The sequence below is a fragment of the Trachurus trachurus genome (assembly GCF_905171665.1).
Source record: "Trachurus trachurus genome assembly, chromosome: 3".
Taxonomy (NCBI): Eukaryota; Metazoa; Chordata; class Actinopteri; order Carangiformes; family Carangidae; genus Trachurus; species Trachurus trachurus.
Genome location: NC_139893.1, coordinates 15,567,862 through 15,593,336, shown reverse-complemented (window position 1 = coordinate 15,593,336; position 25,475 = coordinate 15,567,862). Strand labels below are relative to the sequence as shown.

The 25,475-nt window shown below is 40.8% G+C and overlaps 1 protein-coding gene across 1 annotated transcript; it reads left to right on the top strand.

The window, feature by feature from the left end:
- Nucleotides 1-236: 236 nt before the first annotated feature.
- LOC311007162 (frizzled-3-like) lies at nucleotides 237-23,991 on the top strand (the record flags this gene model as incomplete). Its single annotated transcript, XM_084000250.1, has 10 exons — nucleotides 237-392; nucleotides 17,128-17,324; nucleotides 17,879-18,181; nucleotides 18,347-18,509; nucleotides 18,804-19,103; nucleotides 19,385-19,636; nucleotides 21,879-22,027; nucleotides 22,330-22,444; nucleotides 23,513-23,679; nucleotides 23,769-23,991. The coding sequence occupies exons 1-10, from the start codon at nucleotides 252-254 to the stop codon at nucleotides 23,989-23,991; spliced, it is 2,010 nt and encodes a 669-aa protein (XP_083856376.1). The 5' UTR covers nucleotides 237-251.
- Nucleotides 23,992-25,475: the final 1,484 nt, after the last annotated feature.

Below are 25,475 nucleotides of genomic sequence, written 5' to 3'. Positions count from 1 at the left end.
TGATGTTGAGAGGCTTTAAAAACAACTCCTGCATATTTTCTTGACAACAGTAGTCAGTACGTCTGAACCGCTGCGGAGAAATAATGGACTTTAAAATGCAAACACCTGTTGGAAGAGGATGCATGAAAGACTGGTTTTCAAAAACTGCAACAGTGTACCACAGACAGAGAGACCCTCTCTGTTTTTCTGTCCTCCTCATCTCTATCTTCCCAATACTACTCTCCCTGGTTGCACCTACACACTCCATTCACATGGAGGCCATAGAAAGCCACAGTGAGTTTACCTGTGAGCCCATCAGACTGAGAATGTGCCAGGATCTGCCTTACAACACCACCTTTATGCCCAATCTACTGAATCACTACGACCAGCAGACAGCCGCATTAGCCATGGAGGTAGGTTGTTTTTTAGTGTGTGTCATTCAGGCAAGTGCATGTTGTGTGTGTCAGTATCACAGCACATGGGGAAATAGGATAGCCCCTGCTGTGAATGAGAGAGGTACTGTTACACGTTGTTCCTAAAAAAAAATAGACATTGTGAAGCATTACACTTGATGTGGAAAGTCTTAACATTTGGACAGGAAACAAACATGAAGTTTACTGAAAATGTGTGTGTTTGTCATGATAACAGGCTGCAGAAATTGAAAATGATACAAAGAAATAACTTGCAGAGTTTCACATTGAATTGTCAAATAACAAAGGGAGAGACAGTGTCAGAGCCAAGGAAAACACAGAAATCATTGTAACAAAAATGGAAAATTCCTCAAAAAAAGCAGGAAAACAAAGATCGTTGGCTAAGGTCAAAACATATTGTAACCTTAATTATATAGTATGGATGGTGGTTAATCAGTTATTTTAATTTACTGAATCAAAGCAGTGTTGTACTGTGAGTATTAATGGTAACTGTTCAGTCAGTGGCTGATTTCTTTTCCACCCCCTGCAAACATGGGAAATCACCCGTGATCTTTTGTCCTCAGACCACATAGAAATGTTTTACACAGAAACAACAATTGATGTTCTTTTTTCCCACAATGAGTTTTTAAAACCCCACCCCAAAAGTCATAATCTATAGGGTTTAGGAGGACAAATTGGATACATAGAGGCGCATGTAGTGAAGTGGCTTTCACACAGAAATATCAAAGACAGGAGCAGTGAAACACTTGAGAAAAGGTGTTTCTCAATCTCGCCTCCTCACGTTACAGCTTCATTTTCTCAATACTTGTCGTTGTTCCACACAGAAGTAGATGAATGTGTACGGACTCAGACAGACATTCATGGCCCTTTTTGAATGTGAACAGAAGCAGTTGCAGAAAAATAATCTGCAATGAAGTGCTTATTTGAGTGCACTTCCAGCGCATAGACTTTAAGCAGCAGAGGTGGGGAAATGTGTTACACACTGAGTGCAATAGTAGACGCACATTATCCGTCTATATCATGTTACTCTCTTCCCTAGTCCTTTGTTATTCCCCAGAGAGGGAGAAAGAGCAGAGAGGAAGGTGTTGCTCAATAGCTAGACGATAATTATCAATTCAGTACTGTATTTGAGATCTGGACATGTTTGGGTGTGTTAGTTTTGCCTACTACTGACGGACTACTTGGTAATTTCCTAAATGTAAAAGAAGATAATTTATTTCAAACAAACGATAAAACACAAAGACACAAATCAAACCATGCAGGCAAGGCACAGCCTGTTTTAGAGGGACAGTCAGTTTGAGTTCTCTTCATTCTCTAGTCCCCAAGTTTGTTATGTTTCTGTGTCTTCATACATCCACATGTGAGTGAGTGGATGTTTTTCCCACTGCACATGCAGACTGAGATTCAGACATGTTTTGGCTACCGTACAACTGTAGTTTATAGTCTGTAGAACACGGAAAGATAACTAATATCAGATGAATTAAATCTGCCTCCAGCTGTTCATAGTTGGCATATTACATTACCCTTGTTGAAAAGCTGATTAATTTCGACAAGGCCTGTGTTGGCTGTGCACTTTGCCTGTTTAATCTTGAATATTGTTATTTTTAGTTAATATTTTCCCATCTCAAAGCCAGATAAATGTTAGCCAAATAAAATGTCAAGCTAGAATTTGCTTTGCTGTGTTTTGGATCTTTAATCACAGGAGGACATTTTCTATCACCCAAATATGCTGTGTAGATTATACTCAAATGATCCCCTGGTGTCAGACTCCCCCTTTTCTCCCTTGGAAATAGTGGAAATACCAGAAAAAAAACAGCTTTATTTTGGGTTGACACTGACAGCCATACATTTTGGATTTGCTTAGGGTGTTTTGTATGGTGCTGACACTCCTTTAGTCTTGGGATTCACTCAGCACATTAAGGAACCATACAAATGTTCAAATCAAGTTGATTCCCCCAGTGTCATGTCAAAACACGCTGTGTCAAGGATTTTAAGAAGCATCTGTTGTTGAACTTGATTTGACCCAGATGAAGAAGGAGCCAAGTAACTGACACCCTCGGTCCCTCCAGTCATGGAGGAGACAGCTTTCTGAAGATGGTTGTGTAGCAACATGAGCCCCGTCAGTGCTCCTGCTCTGGTCTGCTTTGACCAGGCATGGTAGTCCTGGTGGGAACCCTAGAGGAAATTTAATAATATATCTCATGGGACACTGGCTGCATAATACAAGCTTGTGTGTGTGTGTTGTGTCTGTGTGTACAGACAAATACACGCACACGCAGTAGTTTATGTGTAGGTATGAGAGAGTTCAAGTGAATCTGAAACATTTATGTTTGATTCCAGATTTTTGTTTTTCATAGAGGACCTAAGTAATTGAACAGCAGCATCTATGAAATTACTGTAGCATTGTCATACAAATCTAGAATATTGACATTTAATAATGACTTAGGTTTTACATTCTCAAAAGGACAAAGCAGAGAACGCCATTTTAGTAAATTCAGCACATTTCCCCCATGTGTCCATATAGCTCAAGACAACTGTTTTTCCAATCATAAACCCCCACTGGCTCAATGACATGATTGTGTCTTTTTATTGTTACAGCAGTATCAGCTGGAACCTCAAAAAGAATGAGTCTGCTCAAGAGCAGCTGCAAAGCAGCTCACCATATGGATATACTTCAACAAAACCATTCTTATCAAACTGAGTTCTTGGCATTTGGTCCTCACATGTGTTTAGCAGGAGTTATTGGGGTTTGGTGAAATCCAAATGAGTGCGAAGAAAGACCTAGTTATATTTCTTTAACTGTTCTGTTTGGTTAGTGTTAAAACATTAATGCTAAAATTCTTGAATACAACCGAAGCCTTTATCAATCAAGCTTAGGGTTTTGATGCCAGTCCTGGTTTCAATGATGCCCTAAAGTAGAGGATGGCTTTTGAAAGTTATTGCAATTTCAAGTGACACTTGATGTGTGAGTCAGAAACATCAGTGTGTCCGTTTGGGAGTTTTACTTGTAGCAAAATGTTGAAGCAAAAACAACTGCTGGCAAATCAGCACGAAGTATTTCAGATGCTTTAATGAAACTGGAGCAATTGTCAGCAGCTGCCGTTGTCATTTTTTGGGTCATATCACATGATGAATGTTTGCTCTGCCTCAGTGGAGAAAGCTTTCATATCTTGGCTTTCTTACAAAGTAGATTGATCATTCTAGTGAACTACCAGATAACTTGTATTTCTGTTGTGACTTGTCTTCCAGTCACAGGTTGACAGTCCGAGACTGAAACCGTTTTAAACCATGCTTCGCTTTGGAAGTGTGGAGATGGGTCCTTGTGATTCCTCTGATTGACAGTAGAGATATTTCCTATTCTCTTTCTTCATTTTAGATGCCATGCTAGGCCAAAAAAGGTTTATCCTCGAGTGTGTGTGTAGATGATTAACATATCTGGTCACATTTATTCAACGTTTCACTGACAGAGAAGTATTTGTCTCGTGTGTAATGTAAGGGTTAACTGTACACTAGTATTTCCTGTCTGAGTGACAGGAGAGGTTAACGGTGCCAGCTGTCATCTCTCACTAGTGCTAACTAGCTGCTAATCTCTCTCTCAGTTCCGCAATGAAGACAGTTATTCCCACAGACCAACGGCAATCCCATCTGCCACAATAGTCAATTAAACCTGAAAGACGAGGGGGGGTGAAACGTTAGAGGGGGACGAGACAAGGGGAATGGCTTTCGAACAGGAGAGTGTTTAAATGGAAATTATTTCTTTGCGATTGTGGGTGGGTGTCTGTGTGGTTGTGGTTGTGGTAGAGGCTGTGGGTGTGGGTGCATGTATATTTGTGTACATATTTGCATGCTTTTGTGCCTGCATCCCACTTAGGAATATGGCCTGTACTGTTCATCTGCCACTGCATGTTATGGTTCCCAGAGGATGGGCTGCAGGTCGTGACATTATTTGAGGCCCATGTTAGACACAGAGATTTAGACATATGACATCATTGGGGTTGTGTGTCTGTCTGCACTACAAGGCAGGAACTAATCAAATGTGAGCGTTTTCCCTGCAAATCCACATTTTTTGTCTGATGAATTCCACTTTTGTGCAATGACAAATTACATATTTGACTCATTATTTTATACATTGAATGAGACCTATAGATCTTTCCTTTGACCCTGCCTGCTAAGCCCTGAGGAAACACAGTTGCCAGTGATACAAATCATCTTTAAACTTATCTCATTTTATTTTATACCAGCAGTTACAAGTAACAAGTAAAGAGACCTATGAAATAGGGAATTCATCATCCACATTATTCTTTGTTAGATATATAAATAAATGAATATGAGTGCTGCTGTGCCTGAGGCCTCCGGAGCCCAGATGTCTGTTTGGCCAGAGACTTTCCCATGGGTTAGTGGGTAGCTATGCCTTTCTGCACTGGAGTTTCATTTTGTTTTAATTTAGGCGAATAGCATTTTTAGCCATTTAACAGTCTACGACATCCAAGGGATTTCTCCAGATTGAATAAGGTGAAATACATTGTATTCTGTCATTCCAGTGAATAACACAAAAAGAAAAAAAGAAAATAAATGAAACTCTTTGCATTTTTTGAGATATATTGTCAGTGTCTTGTGCAGGCTGTGTATATGAATGAAACGGTGGAACCATACCAACCTCTGGACCATTTTGATGCAATCTTTGTCATTTGTAGGTTATCCTGGAGTGAAAGAGATTAGAGGGCCACACAATAACCATAGTTATGTGTGAAATAATCTAAACCTGTGAGATGATGATCCTATGTTTACACTCGCACCACAAAATCGGGTCAATGGAGAAATCAAGTTTAGGTAGGAGGTCATTTGTAAATGCCTGTCCATGAGCTGCAAAAAGTTTTTTTTTCCTTAGCTGCTGCAGCACTTACGGATTAAGCTCTTATAAGAAGAGGTCAAACACATTTTTCTGACTGTGTATCTAAAATTTACTGGCTCCTGCTCGTTGAAACCAGTTATTTCCACTTGCTTATTTTCTTATCTGTTTTGAATCAACAAAGATATTACACAAGCAGTTATGTATAGTTTCATTTTACCACACGACTGTCAAGGAAAGTCAGGAGTAACCTCAATACTTCAATGCATGTAAACACAGTCATTTGCCCTTCCCACAGCAAGGATTTTACACTCATAAGAAGCCATTTGACAGCAATGTGATGTGGATGTGGTCAATTAGAATTGACTAGAAGATTAGAATATGATACTTAGAATATGATGGTGCACTGAAGTTATTAAAGGTTGAAAGCAAATTTGACCAAAACTGTAATGCACTTATAAACTCCTTTTAGAGATGTTAAACATTGGTAGTAATTGTCATTACATGGAGCTAGACATATCACTGCAGCTATTGTTCAAAAACTATGTAATATGGAATATGATGAACTGACAAGTAGGCAGCTACTGTGAAAAGACGCTTAAGAGCTTTTCTTTTCCCACAAGACCACCCTTGTTTTTGTAACTCCTCCCACTCATGAAACAAGGGCTGAAGGGAGCAGATTTAAAAGAAATGTATACGTACCGGACCGGTATATGCTATTTGTCCTATATTTGCACACATTTTCTCTGGCTGTTTTCTTCATGACAAGCATTGCTATTGAAGCTCCCTTTATTGTTTTTAGTGAGAAAATTCACGAGTATGTAGTTTTGCTGGTATTAATGGTTTGCAGAAGTGGATTAATTTGTCTATGGTTATCGGAGGAGGGGCGGGGGCAAAGAAACAAAGTATTGGAAAAAGAAATGTCCAGCATAGCAGTAGAGCAGAAAGAATGTCAGAGACTTAACAGAGAGAAATACTGACAGAGTGACAGGTTGTGTAAAGTCTTTAGACCCTACTGTCTCCGGTGTTTGTGTTTCTCTCAGTATGGGGTCCTGTCCTTCAAAATAAGACTGCTCTGTCTAAGAAGGGCCACCCTGAGGCCACCAGGTCCCCACAACAGTGAGAGACAGTGTGTGCCAAATGTGGAGAGTTCAGGGCTTGTTGTGTTTAAGTGTGGTCTGTTGTGTTTTTTTCTTTGTGTGTATGAATACGAAAGAGAGAATTAGGTTTAATAGAGGTGTGTTTTGTGCCGTGTGTTTGTGTGTGGGTATGTGTGTGTGTGTGTTCAGTGCATCTGAAGAGGCTTACCCCATTCTCTCTGGCAGAGATAGACAGGTCCTCATTCAGTTTAAAAGTTTTTTTCAGCTGAACTCTTGATTATCCTGCTTATTCTGACAGAGTCTATTGAGGCAGCCAGCCCAAATGAAGCAATCATTTATTTACGCACAGAACAAAGGCACTGGCTGGTGGTGCTGTTTTTTTTGGCAGACTTTTCCCATCAGTAAAGCAGTCACCAGTGCTTATTCAGCCTAAAAGTGCTCAGTGAGGAGAGATCATAGGAAAGATTGGAAAGATTGGTCATTGTTCAACTTCAAATACTGATGTGCGGTAGTTTGAGTGTAGCCAACCAATTATGGTCTCCACTGACATATGAAGGAATGTAGTTCCCTTGAATTCTCCACCCTAACACTCTCAGTGCATTAGGACAGTATAGAGTTGAATGTATTGTCATTGTGTTTCAAATGTAACCGTGTCAGACAAAAAAACTGAAAAAGTACAGTGACACTTGCAATCTGGTCTGTCATCTCTACTATGTTTTCAACATTATTTATAAACTTCTTTGATTTTGCCAGTTAAAACAGAAATTGCCAAGACTAAATAATTGTCCTGACAAGTTGAAGTTCCTACTTTTGTTCAAACAAGGTTCCTTATTAGGCAGCAGATATACAATTTAAAACTCTCTAACAAGGAATTTAGTATCAAATCCTCATATTGAGAACATTGAAACATTGTTGCATGATAAATAACTTGAATTAATAATCACAATTGTTGGTGAATCTGCCAATCAACAATTTCACATCTGTTTGCTCCTTTTGTGTTATGTCTAAGTATCTTCCAGCCAATAAAAACTTAATATATAAATTATCTCTGGCAGACCGATCTGATCGATCAATCTCCTAGCCTGCTCCGTATCACTCCATACGCCCCTCCCTGCATCTGCATAATAGATTCTGTGTGTTTGATGCTGTGAGCTATGCTACAGTATTCTGCTCTGATACAACACATTAATATAGGTTATCCATGTCTTATGGTCTTAATCTGAACCCATGACCCAGCCTGGGAACTGTGTGTACGTATTTGCATCTGGTAAGAGTGGGAGATGTTTAACCCTCTCTGCTAAGCCCAACTAACATACACACAAACACACACACATTCACACATACACACACCATTGATCCCCTTCTCACGCAAAGCCACTCAACACAAGGCAGCTCTAACATTTTCAGCATACTGCAGGTCAGGACCAGCGTTGGCTTTAAGAGCTTCAGTACTGCTAATTGTGCACTTATCAAGCCACATGCAACTTTGAACTCTCAACTCCCCCAAAATAGCTCCCATATTAATGCACATAATCACACGGATTTTTAAACAGTTAAAGTCAGTGGCAGTAGAGATAAGTTTCATAGTGAATTTAAACCTTCAACTTGCAGACATTTCATTTTGACACTGGCTTTTTTTGTTGCCTCTATAATATATAGTGAGTTAACACATAATGCATGCGTAGTTTACATTTAGCTGCATTCTGCTGCACATGGACATTTGTAAAAGTCAAATCAAGTCCAAACTTTGGACTGAGCAGCATTTTTAATACATTTACTTTTTGTTGTTAAAATGAAAGAGTATGGTTAAAGGCACCAGGCAAAAGGCAATGAGTTGTGCTGCTCCTTGTGCAGATCTGTTTCCTATCTGTTCCATCTCTTTCTCTGCATTGCCACCACCCTTGCATCACACACCCAAGTAATGTCTGCTATTCTCCTCCTCCCCCTCGCCAACTTTCAGATTCTGTCAGTGATTTATGTAGATTGTGCTTCGAATCTGTCTCTTGAACACAGATGCATTCACTGCGTGATCAGCATGACTTCTCTCTTCATATCTTAATTGTTATTATATGAATAATTTTATTACATAAGGGAAGAGATTGAATAAATTAGTGGGGTAAAAAGCAGTAAGTTATTTATTGTTTTTTTCTTCTTCTAGATAGTGCTAAGTAGTAGAAACATGCAGCAAGCTAGAAAGAATTTTTTTCCAAGAAATTTGTTAATTTGCCTTTATTTTTTTTAACCGTATGTGAACCAGTTTGATATTTGAAAATTTAGATTATATATTTCATGATTTGAAATTGAATGGTTTCTAAATGTACAAGGATGCAAAGTAGTTCTTGGCTACTCAGCTGCTTGAAATAGTGGGATTTCATCTGACTATATATACATATTATGCAAGTGATGAGCAGATGGATCTGCACAGTTGGCTTGCAGGGTGTTAGGACGTGTGTGGGTGCTATCTGATTCAGCTCCATTGTCACATTCTTGGCTCCCTGTCTACATCTCTATCATTTACTTTGACCCTCTCTCATACGCCTCTCAGTCTCTTTTATTCTCACTTTCACACTTCCTCTCTGTGCTCCTTGTGCGAGCTTGTTTGCCATACTCTATGGTTGGTTGCATTGTTTAAAGGACTCTTATTTCAGTGTGTGTGTGTATGTGGGTGCGTGTGTCTGTGCACATGCATGTTATCCTCAATGACACAGTCTTGTGAGAGCCTCCACATCACCTGTTGCCATGGTAGTTAAATAGGCTGAGAAGGAAGGGGAAGAATGGAGGGAGACAGACAAGCAGGGGAGGGGAGGGAAATTGGATGATGAGTGCCTGTTCTGGACTAAACCAAGGAGAGAAGGAGGAAGGAAAGGACTGACCAGGGAAAGAGTAGAAATTGGCAATTCATATTTCTAGCGGAGTCATTTAGTTAAAAAAAACTACACGTTGCTCTCAAGTGTTATTTGTCCTGGAAGATTGACATTGCCATTCAGAGTGGGCAATCTGTGATATTGGCAGGCAAAGCTGTGTAATCAGGGAGATGCATGGCATATCTGAAGGACATAACAGCTCTCCACCCACACCAGTAAACGACTTCCAACCATTGTTGTTGATATGATGTGTGATTTGGAGACGTTCAGTAAGCTATAAATGATAATTGATATTTTTTTCATTGCACTGTTGTCTGACAAAGACATACATGATTTAACCTAATAAGGATGCAATTTCAGGTCATTTTAAGATATTGGTTTGTCCTCAGTAGCAAGTGACTCATCTGTTCTGCCATCATCATTTTAATTTACGCAGTTTTACACTGACAATATTTATTGTATTTTGAATATAAGTAAACTTGGTGCAGCATTTTAAGATGATATTTTACATGAATGTTGCTATGTAGGAAATTAGGAATATAATATTTTGAATTGTTGGATATACTGGAGGCAAAAAATGGTCAGTGCATGGTCTAGTACTTAGAGAGCATGTCCCATTTGCATGTGCCTGAAGTGTTGATCGCCGGTTCCACTCCTGACTAGGCCTGTTGCAATCATAACATAATTGCCTGATCGCAGTTATTTGAGCTTTTTTGCTTAAATAACAAATGTTTTTTTGCTCAAATAACTGCAGTGTGTAGCTAAGCGTTAAAATCATATCCATTTATCTGTATAAAAACAGCTGGATGAAACTAACAGAAATGTCCATCACCTTTTCCTCGTTGTTTTCCACCGTTTGGGTTTGAATGGTGCTCTTTTAATGACATCATCGCATTGCGCCCCCTTCCTCTGCTATAGTTTAATGACACATTAGGGGAGCGCCACAAACTGTTTCTCAAGGCGACGACTGCATTTCGATGAGCATCATGGATTTAGTTGCAAAGCCTAAAGGCAAACAAAAATGCAGTCTTTATTCATGTGTTCCAGTGTTTAATGCCAATAAATGGCTCTTCTTCAGAAGGTAAAAATGATCAGAAAAAGACAATTAAATTGTTAATTGCAACTATTTGTATGGCAATTAATCGTCAACTAAAATTTAATGATTGTGACAGCCCTACTCCCAACGGAGACGATCTTTAGCGCATGTCATTCATTCCCCCAGTCTCTCTCGCTTTAAAATAATGATGAGATCAAATATAATTTGGGTCACTCTGAAAGAAATCAATGGACAAATAAAGTGAAAAAATGTGAAGTGATTTTCAAAAACATGAACTACGGGGTACGTTGAGGATTTTGCTTTATTTATGTTTAGTTTTTTTGACAAACTTTAAATGTCAGGATAACAGAGTAGGGGAAGTCAATGAATGCTGATGTTGGAAGAAGAAAACCCGGGGAGGAGGACAAGTGCACGTCAGAGTAATTGCCAGGAGTAAATGGGAGGCAAGGAAAATAAGAGATGAATTCAGGAGAAAGAAGATAGGAGGAGAGGAGGAGGGGAAGTGGACGTGAAGGGGAATGCCATTAACGGCTTTGTCTGGTCCACCCGACTGAGCGATGGACGGACACGGATAAACGAACCAATGAATAAAGGAGGGAGAGAGTGTGGGAGAAGGGTGCCCCTTTCTTAACTGTCTTTTCAGAGATTAAGGAGGAGAGCATCACATTCTGTGCAGTTCATCTGTTCATGGCCAACGCCTGTCTCTCTCACAAGCGTGGAAGAGGAGGCAGGCACATAGTCAGAGCATGTGTGTGCGCGTGTTTTGTGGTGTGAATATGTCTATGAATACATTTATCACCTGTGCAATATACAGAGCAACTAGAAAAAGCCAGTCAAGGTGAAATCTTGCCAGTAAAAGTGGAGAGTAGAGAGGCAGCAGCAGGAAAAAGTGCTGTGCTTACAGTACAGGATAATATAGAGCTGATCCAAGGAGAATGAGGTGGGTGAGGGGGTGTGTAATTGCTAAGTTATTGTGAACTGAAATGAGGCGCTTCACTTACACTGTAAAGAGAAAATGTAATTACCCCTAATGTATGGAAGGAGGATGCAGCAGTTTGAATATGGGGAGTTTGAATCCAATACTGTTTGAAATAGGGGGATTGAGTGGTGGTACAGAGGCAGAGCCAAATGAGGATGTAATAGTTTCTGCAGAAAGATAGAAAACTAAAATTGAGCAGTTAGTACTAATAGCTACAGAGCGGATGTTGCAGCGATGTTATAGTAGCACGCTAATGGAGGCAGAGCTGATGTGGTCTGACAGCATGTGTGCTGCAGGGCCCGACTGACTGATTTGAGAGTGAGTTAGAGTGCAAGACAGAGATAGCACAAGAGGAGGAGGAGATATAGAGCCTGTGAGGTTGATGTGTCCAGATAGACTTTGGCAAGGTTTAGTTGCAAAAAGCCAGATTTTTCTCATCAGAATTCCTCCTGATGTGTCAGGAAGAGGCACGCGAAACAGTACAGTGCATCTAACGGTGCATTTAAAGAACCGCTTTTTAGATCTTTCTCTTTCAAAGGGGTAGGGCTGACAGACAGTGCACATACTGCTGTGCATTCTGAACAGACCATTTTGTACATTTTGTTATGTAGCAGCATTACACTGCAATATGTGAAAATACTTTTGCGAAAATAAAACTTTAATGACCTGGTTTGGATCATCTTTTATATGCATCTAATTGGTGTCAATCTGTTGTAAATTCAACTGATTGGACATGATTTGGAAAGGCACACACGTTTTTAAGATCTCACAGCTGACAGTTTATATCAGAGCAGGTAGAGGGAACTGTCTACAGAGCTCAGTGACAGGTGGGGGAACACTACAAACATTTTGGCTGTATTAATCGTAGATATATTATGGTCTATGGTATTAATGGCCCCAGTAGAACAGTGGTCTCCATAATTCCTTTTAAGTGTAGATTGAAAATATATTTTTTTTCTATATTAGACATAAAACTTAAAAAATAAAATAAAATAAAAACATTTAAAAAGTTGAAAAAAAATTAAAGGGGTCTGGACACTTACTTAGAAAACTGTTGACAGCTGTCTTTTTTTTCAGGTTTTCCTAAATTCTAAAAATGCATTTAATATATTTTTTCTGTGTTTTATTGTTGATGAGCTCTTATAAGATGCACAAAGGCCCAAGCCAACATTAGCTCTAGACCAGATTAAATATGATGCATTTGAAGATTGATTCGGACACCTTTGGAAAAAACATGGGGATTTTTTTTTTAGAGAAGACTTGCCAGCTCAGGAGCTGTTTCTTTGGAGGCTTAGAGCCAACAGCCCGTCACCTTGATCTGACCACAATACAAAGCTGGTGACAGTTTCAGGAAGTGTGTGTGTCTGTGTGTGTATGTGTGTGTGTGTGTTCGTCTCAGGTTCTCACACTCTAAACACTCCTTACAATCCATTTGACTCTCTAATCCACCGGGAAACCGCCACTCTTTTCTCCATTCCACTCCAGTTTTTCTCCTTTTTTCCTCCCTCGCTTCCTCCTGCTCCTCCTCCTGCACTTGACAATGTGTACGAGTTTCTGCAGAGTTGGCTAACTGGATTTTCTACAACCATTCTAAGCACCAAACGGCACACACACACGTACATGCACAAACACTCACTGGATAAACAAACTACTCAGAGATATTTAGAAATCAATGTATTGTGCATTTACAAAGTGTTCTGACCAAAACAGTTTTGAGCATTTTGCAAATGTATTAAAAGGGAGAAACAGAAATAGTACTATATGGATGAAAGTAGTCAGATCCTTAACTCTATACACTGTTGAAGCACTGTTGAAGATCTTGGGTATGATTCGACACGCTTTGCATGTGTGCATGTATTGTTATAAGACTGAAACATAACATTGTGAAAAGACTAAAGGAGTCTGAACACTTTGTGAATCTACATAATGTAAGGCACAGAATATGGGCGATGGTCAGTGATTTCCAAAATGTCAGCATTTATCAGACTAACAAACTGGATGATTCACTGGGGCTCATGAACTGTGCAAAGGTGCTCTGTTGTATTGTCACTATTGGTTTTCATCCCCATGATACAACACTGAACTGGACACCAGAAAAGCTTTTACTGATTCAAAAAGTTCTCATGTGAAGCCCACCCTGCATTTTTTCTTGCACTGCTATCTCTTATTTAGCAACTTTACAGCAATTATCTACCTCGTTTGCCAGAAGCGTCAATTATTTGCGTTGCGTGACTGCTAATCATATGCTGCTGTTTTTCTCCAGGCCTTTCTTTCACTTTTCCTTTGTTGACTTTTTTACTTGAAGTTTTTTTCTTTCTCTGTCTCTCTGCTGGGTTTCTTTGGGGAGAAGGGAGTAAAGAGAAAGAAACTTAATCCCTCTATTGAACAAGAGGTGGACCAGTCAGGGGCTTTTTTTCTCATTTTCTGCAGCGTCAAAAAAAAACACTCTACTTCTCATTCTGAATGTTCACAATTGCCTTTCCAAAACACACACTCAAACCTGAAAATAAACCTACAAGTAAACCCTTGTCTTAATTTTCAATCAGAATTTAATCTTGCATTTTCTGTTAACCAGCTGGTATTTTGAAGTATAGGCTAGTCAGTCACTGGCGTTTATCTCTGCTTTATCTGATATTTTGGTGGATAGCAATCGGTAGTCAAATGGAAATGTGTCGTTAGGTTTCTAAGACAGAGACGAGCTGATAGTGGAAAGCTGTTGCAGTACACTTCCTCTCCTCTCCCTACCTTATCGTCTTCTTCAACATCATTCAGTGTTGTAGTAGGAGTGTGCCTCCACCCTCAGGCCAAGTTTGTGGGCTTTTTTCGCTTTCTTTTCCCTGCTCCTCCATCACAACTGACTATGAAATGCCAGACAATTCATTCTTGTCACCATCCATAGATGGCTGATTGCCATCCCCCTCCTCTCTCTTTGGGCGGCACAGTTAGGCCACTTAATATCAATATTCTCTTTGTGGCAGGAGATGGGGGGCAATTGCCTTGACTGTCAGAATAATTGCACACATATCTGGAAACAGGCACTGACTTGCACACACACACACTGTGAAACATAATAACTGGGACACACTTACACAGGATACAAGAGCAACGACACAGACACATATACACTTGCACACACACGTAACCTCGCATGCTCTGGAGAAGTGGGCAGAATGGGGACACACAAAATGGGAGTCGCACACATATTCGCTGTAGAGTTAGTACGAGGAGACATGAAGAAAGGCTCCATTCTGCTGGGCAGCGAGACACACTCATGCAGAAAGAAACAAGCACTCAGTTAAGTGTGGCCTTAGGGAGTCTTGTGAGTTTGTTGTTATTGACATATCTATGTAATATGTACAAAAAAAAACAGAGAAAGACAACTGTATTTGTGCACAGTGGGACTGTGGAGATAAAATCACTATGAGCTGCACTGAAGTGAGGGCTGAAATGAAGGATGCTTCATCAGAAAGATATAATAATGAGTGTTGCTTGGCAAGTTTTTCTGTTTCAAATTCATCAAAGATTGATTTTGTTTGCTTCCCTTTCATAATAAAGAGATTGTTTAGCAGTGTAACTTGGCCTTGGCTCAAGACAGCTCTCGTTATCAGGATATTGGAATATCATTCATATCTTTTAGCGTTTTTTATTTGTTTTTCTTTCTTAAAAAGAAAATGAGTGAAGAAGAGTGACAAACATGTGTAGAAGACAGTTGCCCATGTTACCTCCCAGTGGTGCAGTCAGGCTTTCCCTTCATGGAAACACTCCGCTTGACCAGATGGCAGCTTATGTGAATGAGCTTCTAACTTTCGCTTTGTAGAAGTGGAAGGGAAGTAAACAGGATGAAACAGGCCAACACTGGAATACCCCCCAGGTCCGGAGGCCATATATTAAGTTTTGACCTAATCTTGTTCTACCATATCATCACTGTACATTGCAGGCAGCGGCTCCCAACTGCTTTACAACTAAAGCTCATGTGGTTCCTGTCTTTCTGCATCCCAACAGAGTCAACCTTGTGTGTTCACACACAAGAAATAAAAATGCAAAGGCTGTAAAATGAATTATTGAATGAGGCCGAGTGGTTAGTCTGTGTATGTGTGTGCATGTGTTTCTGTGCAACATTCAAAACTATGTCACAGCTCACGCACCACTACACACATTTACTGGTGGGATATCTCTCCAATGTGCAGATGTAGAACACATCAATTGAGAACGATCAAAACATACTCACAAGGCCTGACTCCACACAGAAACGCACACAAAACACGCACACAGGCTCATTGATGCATGGGCAGGAATGCAGTCATGCAGTCTGTATATACCATAGCTTTTTGTAGTATGCAATCTGTGTGAGTGCACTTGCATCACAGGCCCATGTACATATTTATATACATACACAATGCTATGTTGTGTGCAGTCAGCCTAAACATTTTGTTCCACTGCTCTTAAGTCTTTGTCACCATGGCTCCGCTCTAATTTTTCTGTTGTGAAAGCTGCATTGAAAACTCAGCATCAGTTCACCCAGATGATATGAACTTTGAAATAGCAAGCTGAATAAATGCAGGTCACTTTGTACACATTTTCTTATTAGTGCACAGTGCACACAAAGTTTCTGGCAATTGCTCATGAATGAGCACAAAAGAAAAATTTGTTGAATTTACACCAATGTATCTTAGTTGATATATAGGTTCATAAACAGAAATGTTTACACATGGAGACAGGAACTATGGATGGTTATAAATTGGCACACATATTCACACATTTCAATCCATATTTAAAAAAATATTCTGCTTTGTATTTTTAGTATTTTAGTCCTAATTTAATTTCCACGAACAGGCACGTTTTTAGAACAAACTAATGAATAATTCACCTGTCAGCATGAGCAGTAGCAGCCCTCACCTGAAAGGAGAAAATGTGTCTATTGAGTAAGAAAAAAGGCATATTGCTTTACTGGCCACAATATGACCTTTGACAAATCATCATTGCAGAGGTTAGTTTGTACTCGCGCTGTCCCAGAACAAAAAATAATAAAGCTTGTGCTCAACCCTCACAGAGAGTATTTGTTCAGTATGACAGCAGTAACTATTAAAGTAAAAGCTAGTTTGTTTGTTTTTCATCCATCCCATCACTTATAGTTTTCCAAATCCATCTGAAGGTTTGAGCAGACAGAAGGCCCCAAGCTGGACTCTCTGACCTTTTGGAATAATTATGTGCACACAAAAGACGCCACATCTTAACGCCCCCCCCATGCACACATACAAGCTTCAACCAAGGCGGTGGCAAAAATCACCCAGGTGGCCCACCTTTGCCTAAGATAGACAGGGAAAACCATGCATATCCTGTTGTTTGTTTGTTCAATGTATCGACACATGGCTGTGGCTAAACCTTCACAGGTCCGTCTGCCTCTCCTCTACTTCAAAGGGATGTTTGGTAATATCATTGCTGCTATACATATTTCATAAGCTTTTCAATATTGATGGAATACTAAGCAGTATAAATTGCAGCAGAGGAGTAAGAGCACACTTGTCCACTTCCTTTCACTCTCCCTGCATCCACTTTGATGGCCATTTCAGGTTAAATATGAGCCTTCTCATATGTGCCACCGATAGCAGTCCACTTTTCCCAGAGAATATGTGTATAAGTGTGTGTGTGCGTGTGTGTAGTAACATCACTCTTTCCTACATGCATGACAAATTTAATAACCATGTCAACCTGTCTCATGCTGCTATTGAAATATAACATTGTAAAGATGAAATGTGGAGCAACGATTTACTATGTTGCTGTGACTAAGGCTTTCAGCTTTGTACCATGTTTGAATATAAATTAAAATCTCTACCTTTTTTTCTCTCTCCATCTTGGTCTCTCCCGTAGCCTTTCCATCCCATGGTAAACCTAGTGTGCAGTGCTGATCTGAGGATGTTCCTGTGTGCCCTGTACGCCCCGGTGTGTACTGTGTATGGCCGAGTGTCCATGCCGTGTCGATCTCTCTGCCAGCGGGCCAAAGATGAGTGCCACAAACTCATGGAGATATTCGGTGTAGCCTGGCCAGACGACATGGAATGCAGCAGGTGTGTGTTTAATTTTTTATTTCAACTTGGTACTAAATAAAAGTATAACCAGTGTCATCACACACAGGATTTTAAAGTCTCTGAGATGACACTGGCACTGATATTCTGGTTGTTTTTAATATCCACCCAGCACTGAGCCTGCAATGTGTGTTGTGTAAATCTGCATTGTTCTTGTGCTTCCTTCTTTCCTTTGAACTCATGACAAACTCAGCCTCACATCAAACCAACTTAACTCTGTATTTCAGCATCTTGCAACTATTCTCACCTTTTCCTCTTATGTATCTCTACACAGCAGTTTCATTTCATCTCTTTTTCTTCTGTCTCACTTCTTTAAATCTTTCAGTTCCCTATCCTCCTGGTTTCTCGCCATGTCGTCTGTCTTTCTCTTTGTGTTTCTACCCTCAATTGGTAGTTTTTGAGGTACACCCAAATAAACCTAATGCAGCCAATCCATCAGACCTGGAATACATCATGTAATGTTATTTTTTGTTTTACATTGTGTTCTAGTAATGAGTGTAGATTAATAGGATTTAATGTAATTCCTCTTTTTCCAGGTTCCCAGATTGTGATGAGCCCTACCCTCGTCATGAGGACCTGCTAACCGGCTCTGAACCCACTGACGAGTCATCCATGACGGTCCAGAGAGACTATGGTTTCTGGTGCCCCAGAGAGCTCAAGGTTGAGCCAGACCTAGGTTACACCTTCATGGGCAAGAAGGATTGTTCTGCCCCATGCCCCTCCATGTTCTTCAACAAGCAGGAGCTGAACTTTATAAGATACTTCATCGGAGTCGTCTCTATTGTGTGTCTGTCTGCAACACTCTTCACTTTCCTGACGTTTCTCATTGATGTTACCAGGTTTGAATGACTCATTGACTAATTTGTTAAACAATTTCCAAAGAACTTGTCAAAAAAAAAAAACTGCACCATTTAATCCAGATTGGTTGTTAAATTATTTCAAAAGTAAAGTGGAAAATACAGATCAATATTTTTCTTTCTGCTTGATGTTTTAACCTCTATTAGGTTTCGATACCCTGAGCGTCCAATAATCTTCTACGCGGTGTGCTATGTCATGGTGTCGCTGGTGTTTTTCCTTGGTTTCCTGTTGGAGGACAGGGTAGCCTGCAATGCAGTCAGCCCTTCTCAGTTCAGAGCTTCAACTATAACACAAGGCTCACACAACAAGGTGGGAGCTTCAGTTGACGCTAACATTTCATGGGAACCTGTGTTTGTTAGATGCCTGTCATGCGTAAGATGTAAACATAATCCATTATAAACAAATTTTTCAAATGTCTGAATTGTTTGATCGGATTTGAATAGTTTAGTTTTTGAATTTAATGAAACATTAGTTTTGAAGTAGTCTATGGAAAAAAGTTGAAAGCATAACAAAATGCTATAGATTCTGGTGAACATTACATTGTTAATGCAAAAAACTGATATGATGTTTGATCAAAAATGATTCCTCCCACTCTTCTCTCAGGTCTGCACCCTGTTCTTCATGGTCCTGTATTTCTTCACCATGGCCGGCAGCGTGTGGTGGGTCATACTGACAATCACTTGGTTCCTGGCGGCTGTGCCTAAATGGGGCAGCGAGGCCATTGAGAAGAAAGCCCTCCTCTTCCACGCTGTTGCCTGGGGGCTCCCAGGGGCCCTGACTGTCACCCTGTTGGCCCTGAACAAAATTGAGGGAGATGGGATCAGTGGAGTGTGTTTCATAGGGCTCTATGACATAGACGCCCTGAGGTGGTTTGTTCTGGCACCACTCTGCCTCAACGTAGCGGTGAGTACAGTCAGATGATAAATGAGTGGGTGGGCGGGCGGATGAAAGAAGTGAATAGTGGGATGGATGGATGGTTGCACAGATTAAGGGGAGGATGGATGAAATGATACAGGTGTTGATTGTTGGCTGAAATTATGGAGTGATGGATAGACTAGTATGTGGATGGGTGGATGGAAGACGGTGTTTTGTCTGTCTGCTTGTCAGTCATCAGCTCTTAAAAAGAATTTTAATTTTAATTGTCTGCCTGTCTTGTCTTCTCGTTTGTCTCCCCCTCTCCTCAGGTGGGTGTCTCTCTCCTGCTAGTGGGCATCGTGGCTCTGAATCGGGTGCGCATGGAAATCCCTCTGGAGAAAGAAAACCAGACCAAACTAGTTAAATTCATGATCCGAATGGGAGTGTTTTCTGTGCTCTATCTTGTCCCCTTGTTGACCGTGATTGGATGCTACCTGTATGAACACACCTACCGTAACATTTGGGAGACAACATGGATGGAGGAGAACTGCAAGCACTATCACATCCCCTGCCCATACAAGGTAGAGAGCGAGAGAGGAGTAAAAATGTATTTGTTTGAGATAATGTTATGTCGCTTGAAAGGGAATCATAGGGAAGCACTTATGAAGATGTCTTTGTGGAAATCTGAAAACACAGACACAGAATTTCCAGCTGTATTCCCTGTAATCACAACCCTCTCTATCTCACTTACTCACACCCTCGATGTGTGTTCTCACACTGTCAGAGTTAGCTGGTGTGAAGTGTGAAGTGCTCAGCCTCCCACTGTGGAGGATGTAGTATTTTTTCTACACTCATTAAACCACAGAGACATATTTATTGCAGTGTTAGAGAAGCATGTGCACCAGGACCAGTGAGTAAATAACATGCTTCTCCAGTAAATGGAACTGGTACAAATACACCTGATCAGGCTGTAATGAATGCTTGAAACATCTTCTTTGTTTTGTCTTTTAAATAAGTTTTACTAACATTGTTTACAACCTCTGTTAGTCTCTTAATGTTGTCTTTGATTTTACTGTCCCCCAGACCTCAGCAATCAAGAGTGTAATTATTACCAGTACAATTAATGGGCAAGTGTACAAAACCAAGGTTGTTACAAACTGAAATAATGAGCAGGGGGTAGGAGACGTGTGGGGTGACTGAGTGAGTAGGTATTTGTGGAGGGGAGGGGGTAGAGTGCACTATACATCATTAACTCAACTAATACAGCTCTCCAGATCAAGTCCACACAAAACTGCCATCTCTGTTTCTTTGTCTCTTTGTCTTTTCGCTCTCTCAGCTGGTTCTCACACACTTACTTCTTTTACTCAGTCTCCCCCTTCTACCCCTCTACTCACTCATTCACTCACTCGCTCGCTCACTCTCAGTGTCTCTCTCTCTCAGGGCTTCGGGGCTTGCTCGGTCATGCTCCGCTGCCTGTACTCTATAACGTCTTTGTAGCGGTTTTGAAGAGTGGTGGGAGTTTTATACCGTCTGGTGATACATTAATAACCGAATAAATGAGCGCAGCGTAGACAACAATAGTCCTTGTAAAAAGAACATATGCAGTACAATGAACGCTTTTCATCAGTTTCACATTTGAATCATAAGATGAGATCTAATTTGCCCATATTTCCATTTTTCACACTATAATTTACCAGGGTATGACGACGAGAAGTCATCTAATTTGTGACAGACAGATTATATGAGAGAGGGTGGAGACAGGTGCAAGTGCTTATGTTACTTGTGTATGTCTTCATGTGTTCATGTGTGTGTTGAGGAGAGACCCCCTTTGTGACTTATTGTTACTCTGGAATTTTAATATTGCTATGTCTATGCGTTATTTGATCTCCTGGGTCACATGCACATATTAGTCTATGAGCAAGACGGTGCAGTTGGTTGTTGTTGCATAATACTTTTTGATTTTATAATTTTCTTATCCATTTCAAGTGACTTTATTCCTCTGTGTGCATTGATGGTGTAATACTGCAGACTCAGGGCTTCTTGTTTTATTGCAAGACCTAAATGTGAGACACTGAAGCAAGTGAAAGTGAACAAGCTAATTAGTAGATAACACCTGCCAGCCGATGGTTCTCTCAAAATCAAGAGACGCCTCAGCTTTGTAAACGTCCGTCTGCCCTTGTAGTCGCTTTGAAGATAGTGTGAGCACTAAAATAAATTGTGAAAAGTATGTTTACCAGCATTTAACCTTTATTTTGATATTTTTACAACTGGGACAGCTAGCTGTTAATGTATAAACATAAAATGAGACATTTAATTGTCTCTGCATTTTCCTTAACACTGTGACTTGAATGTTACCACACAATTTAAACATGTTCAGTCAGTAGTTGCTCTTGGTTTAGGTTTTGAAACTCAATACAGTTCTTAGCTACTGCTTCAAAACATCCAACAGTGGCTCAAGGAAAATTTAGGGATGTATATTTTAAAAGACAAGTATAGCTGACAGCAAGATCCAAACTGACCTTCACAACTGCTGTAAAATCCTGCCCTCTGCTGTGAGATGTCGTGTCCTGCATCAAAGTTAAAGTCCACCTGAGAAAGCTGATGCTCTGTCCTATTTTCTACGATTTCCCTCTCTCTTCCAACGTTTACATTGGCACTTGTCAGTACTGGATACTTTTGGTCTGCTTATTGTTCAAGTAGTTGATTTACTTTATGTTTAACTGATTGTTTGTTGTTTAACTTATATGTAGGTATTTTCCACAATAATATAAGTTGTCTTCCCCCTGAACCTTTAACATTTTAGTCTGTTTGTGTTGTCTGTAGGTGGAGCAGACCAGTCGGCCACTCATGGTTTTGTTCCTGATAAAATACCTGATGATGCTGGTGGTGGGGATTCCCTCTGTTTTCTGGGTGGGCAGTAAGAAGACCTGCTTTGAATGGGCCAACTTCCTGCACGGACGCAGACGCAAAGAGTAAGATGAGAGACTGGAAGTTTTTTTGTCTGTGTTTAGTCACTTTAATGCTTATTAGGCCAAAAAAAAAATTCAAAATTTGAATTATGGATGATTATAGTTTCTATGTCAGGTTACTGCTTCACACAGACAGAGCGGCAACACATCACTACTCATAGTGAACTAGTCTGCATTGAAACACCCTCCCTCTGCCGCTTCCCTCTAATCTTCCTGGATCTGTCCCTTGTTCAACATTTTACCTGCACCTTCCCCTTCTCTCTTCTCCTTACACCTCCTGCTTCCGTCCTCTCTTCTCTCTGCAGCAGTGGGGTGAATGAGTCTCGCCAGGTGCTGCAGGAGCAGCCAGACTTTGCCCAGTCTCTGCTACGTGAACCCAACACCCCAGTTATTAGGAAGTCAAGAGGAACATCCACTCAGGTAGGACTGCAAACACAGCAGTGATACAGTAATGCAAAATTTACTGTGTAAAAAAAACAAACAAAAAAACAAGCAACAAGACAAGTAATGTATCTCCACTTCTTCAAATTTGAGACCAGAAGCAATATTCTCTGTCATTCATTTTTTCTGTCCATGGGCTCAATCCAACACAGGACATGCATGGATGCCAATTCTTGGCACAGAGGGTTTACAAAGTTCGTAATAGATTATATTGATATATGTAAAATTAAAGCAGAAGTAAGCGATATTTTTGTGTTAATATAAGTCTTAAATAGTTATATCTTCCGACAGCAATCACTTACATAGAGTGTTTGGACCGAAACACGGGTCTGTCAGTCACTCTGCTCTGCTCTGAGCCGAGGAGAAAACTTTTCTCGTATCCTACAAGTTTTATCCAATGAGGAGAGAGAACGGCATGAAGGGCTGTGTGTGCAGCCAAGGGATGCACGTGAATGTGGTGACATAGGGATGAGGACCAATAGATCCATGACGAGGGTGGGGGCTGCTAACTCCATCGGCTGACAAGAAGTTATGGTGCGTTCAAGGCAACCCGTAACTCGTGGTTTTCCGACCTGTGAAGTCGTACCAGTTCGATCTGGTACGAGTTCACGAGTCGGAAGTTACGAGTGGCAGTTATAGTGCACTTTCACAGGTAAAACAGGTCGGAAAAACATGAGTGGGTTGCCTGGAACGCTACAAAGTCGTAAGTCGTGACTTGAAGCTGTAATTTACGGTTTCAAAAGCCTGCCTGGAACGCAGCATTAGCCAAAACGACCGGATCGCTTACTTCTGCTTTAACTAAATTTAACCAAAAATGGAACAAGGGTCTAAAGCTTCATGCAACAAAACTGTAAACAAAACTCTAGTCAGAAGTGGTATTTTGTCAGCTCACAAACACCTAACTCATAAAATCATCAGGCTACCAGAACACAATCTAACATTAAAGAGCTCAATAAAAGACTCTGTATCTCACGACATGATCTGAACTGTTAAATTATTGAAGAGAAGCCATATTACATCTGCCCTCTCTGGTGCGTCTACCTGTAGGGCACCTCCACACACGCCTCCTCCACCCACTTGGCTGTCCTAGACGACCTTGACGAACCCGTCAGAACTCATCACGGCCACGCCGCCGCCTCTGTCAGGAGTAAAGCGAGCAGCGTCCACAGCAAGACAAGCTACCACGGCAGCCTGCGCCGCACTCGAGACGACAGGTAGAACACGAATCCATAGCACTTTGTCTGTCTGTCAGCCAGACGCTGTAAATGAGGTATGGTCCTTCTGCTCTTTCCTCCTTGCTCAGGAGCGATACGATGGTTTGCAGAGGTACAGAAGCGCGCAGTTTCCATGGCAGCATGCCTCGTCTGGACCACCCACTCTCCACTCACAGCAGCCTCCATCGAATAGATGACCACTCCAGGCACAGCAGCCAGAGAGACGTATCTGAAGCCCCGCCCACTCTCATCACCCATGGAACCACAGCAAGTGACGGCCGAGCATCTGAGAACGACGGCACCAGCGCCTGAGAAATGAAAAGTCTCCATTTTTTATGGGAAAGTATTGTCAGAACGCTGGCGCTGCCTTTGACCGAGGATTTGCTGCCTGCAGAGACACACTTGTCTGCTCAATATGTAAATGTTTTCCTCTGTGAAGAGAGAATGTACCAGGTGGTGTTGGTTCCTCACCACTCAGCTGTTCAGTCAGTGAACCTAAGTCACATTTTTAAGATTCAGTGACGTTTCACTGTAAGCTGGACAGGCATGTTTACTTATTGAATTTACAACATTTTGGTAAACCTGAAATAACTGACAATGCAGAAAGGGAGGTCGATGTGTCTCATGGACAAGAATGTTTACAGTTTCCTGCAGGTGAAATGTGAATTATTCATCAGATCCTGGATTTGGAGGTCAGACACCACTGTCCAAGCATCATGAATCGTCTAATGGTGACGTTACATCCAAATTATGATCCTGCATCCTCCCGCAGAAGCTTCATGAATATTATTACATGTATAAACAGTGCTGAGTACTGCTTCATTACAACCTGAAATGCTCTGTCCTCTCCCTTGATAATGTCTCACATGAAACTTTGACTTACGTCAGTTGCATCTAATTATTCCCAATCTTCGTCTTGTCTTACACTGCAGCTCTTGATGAATGATGTTTATCTTTGTGTGGCTTTAGAGACTGACAAATATGGGCCTAATGTGACAATGTGGACCTCTCTTTGGTTTAGTGAAATATTTTTATACTGTGAAATCATCTGTCTGCTGCTGAAAGCTTCCCCGTGCGCATGTGTCGAGTGCGTGCGTGTTTTAAACTTAAATTCACCCCTCTGGTACACAGAGAAAACCTGATGGAGGGAACTGAGAATGTAAAAGGGTTGTATTCAGAGTCAGGAGGAGGATGATATAATATGGATGTGGTTGTGTGGAATGAACTGGAATAATGCTTGTGCACTTACTTCCATGCAGAGAGGTCATTCCAGTCCTGCCTGAAAAAAGTTTTTAGTACTGACCCTTCAGCCAGGAGGCATTAGCTTGGCAAAGAAAGACAAGGCAGCTTTAGAAACAAGTGAGATAATGGTTTACTCAACCATTGCTTGTTCAGTTAGATGTCAACCAACCAGTCTCTGGAATAGAAATCCTAAAAATAAGCACAGCAAGAGTCACGTAAAAGTCTAAAAGTTGCCTCAAATGGCTTCTCAATCTGGAAAACACATGACACACTCTATCTACCCTCAAGAGTACCGTTAGAAGTTGGCTGACAACCAGAGTATTGTAACTCGAAATTCAGGTATACAGATGGCGCTCTTATTCAGAAATCTGTCACCTCCATTCGGGCGAAAAGGGTTTTTTTCTTCCAGAGGAAGTGTTTTTTTTCCTGTCATTTTCAACTGCGACTCAGAACGCAAACTTGTCCAAAGCCGCACAGACCACTGGCAGTCGAACAGTAGAAAGAGACACATTCGATCATCGTGCTCAACTTGTTCTGACGTTTATTTTACTTGT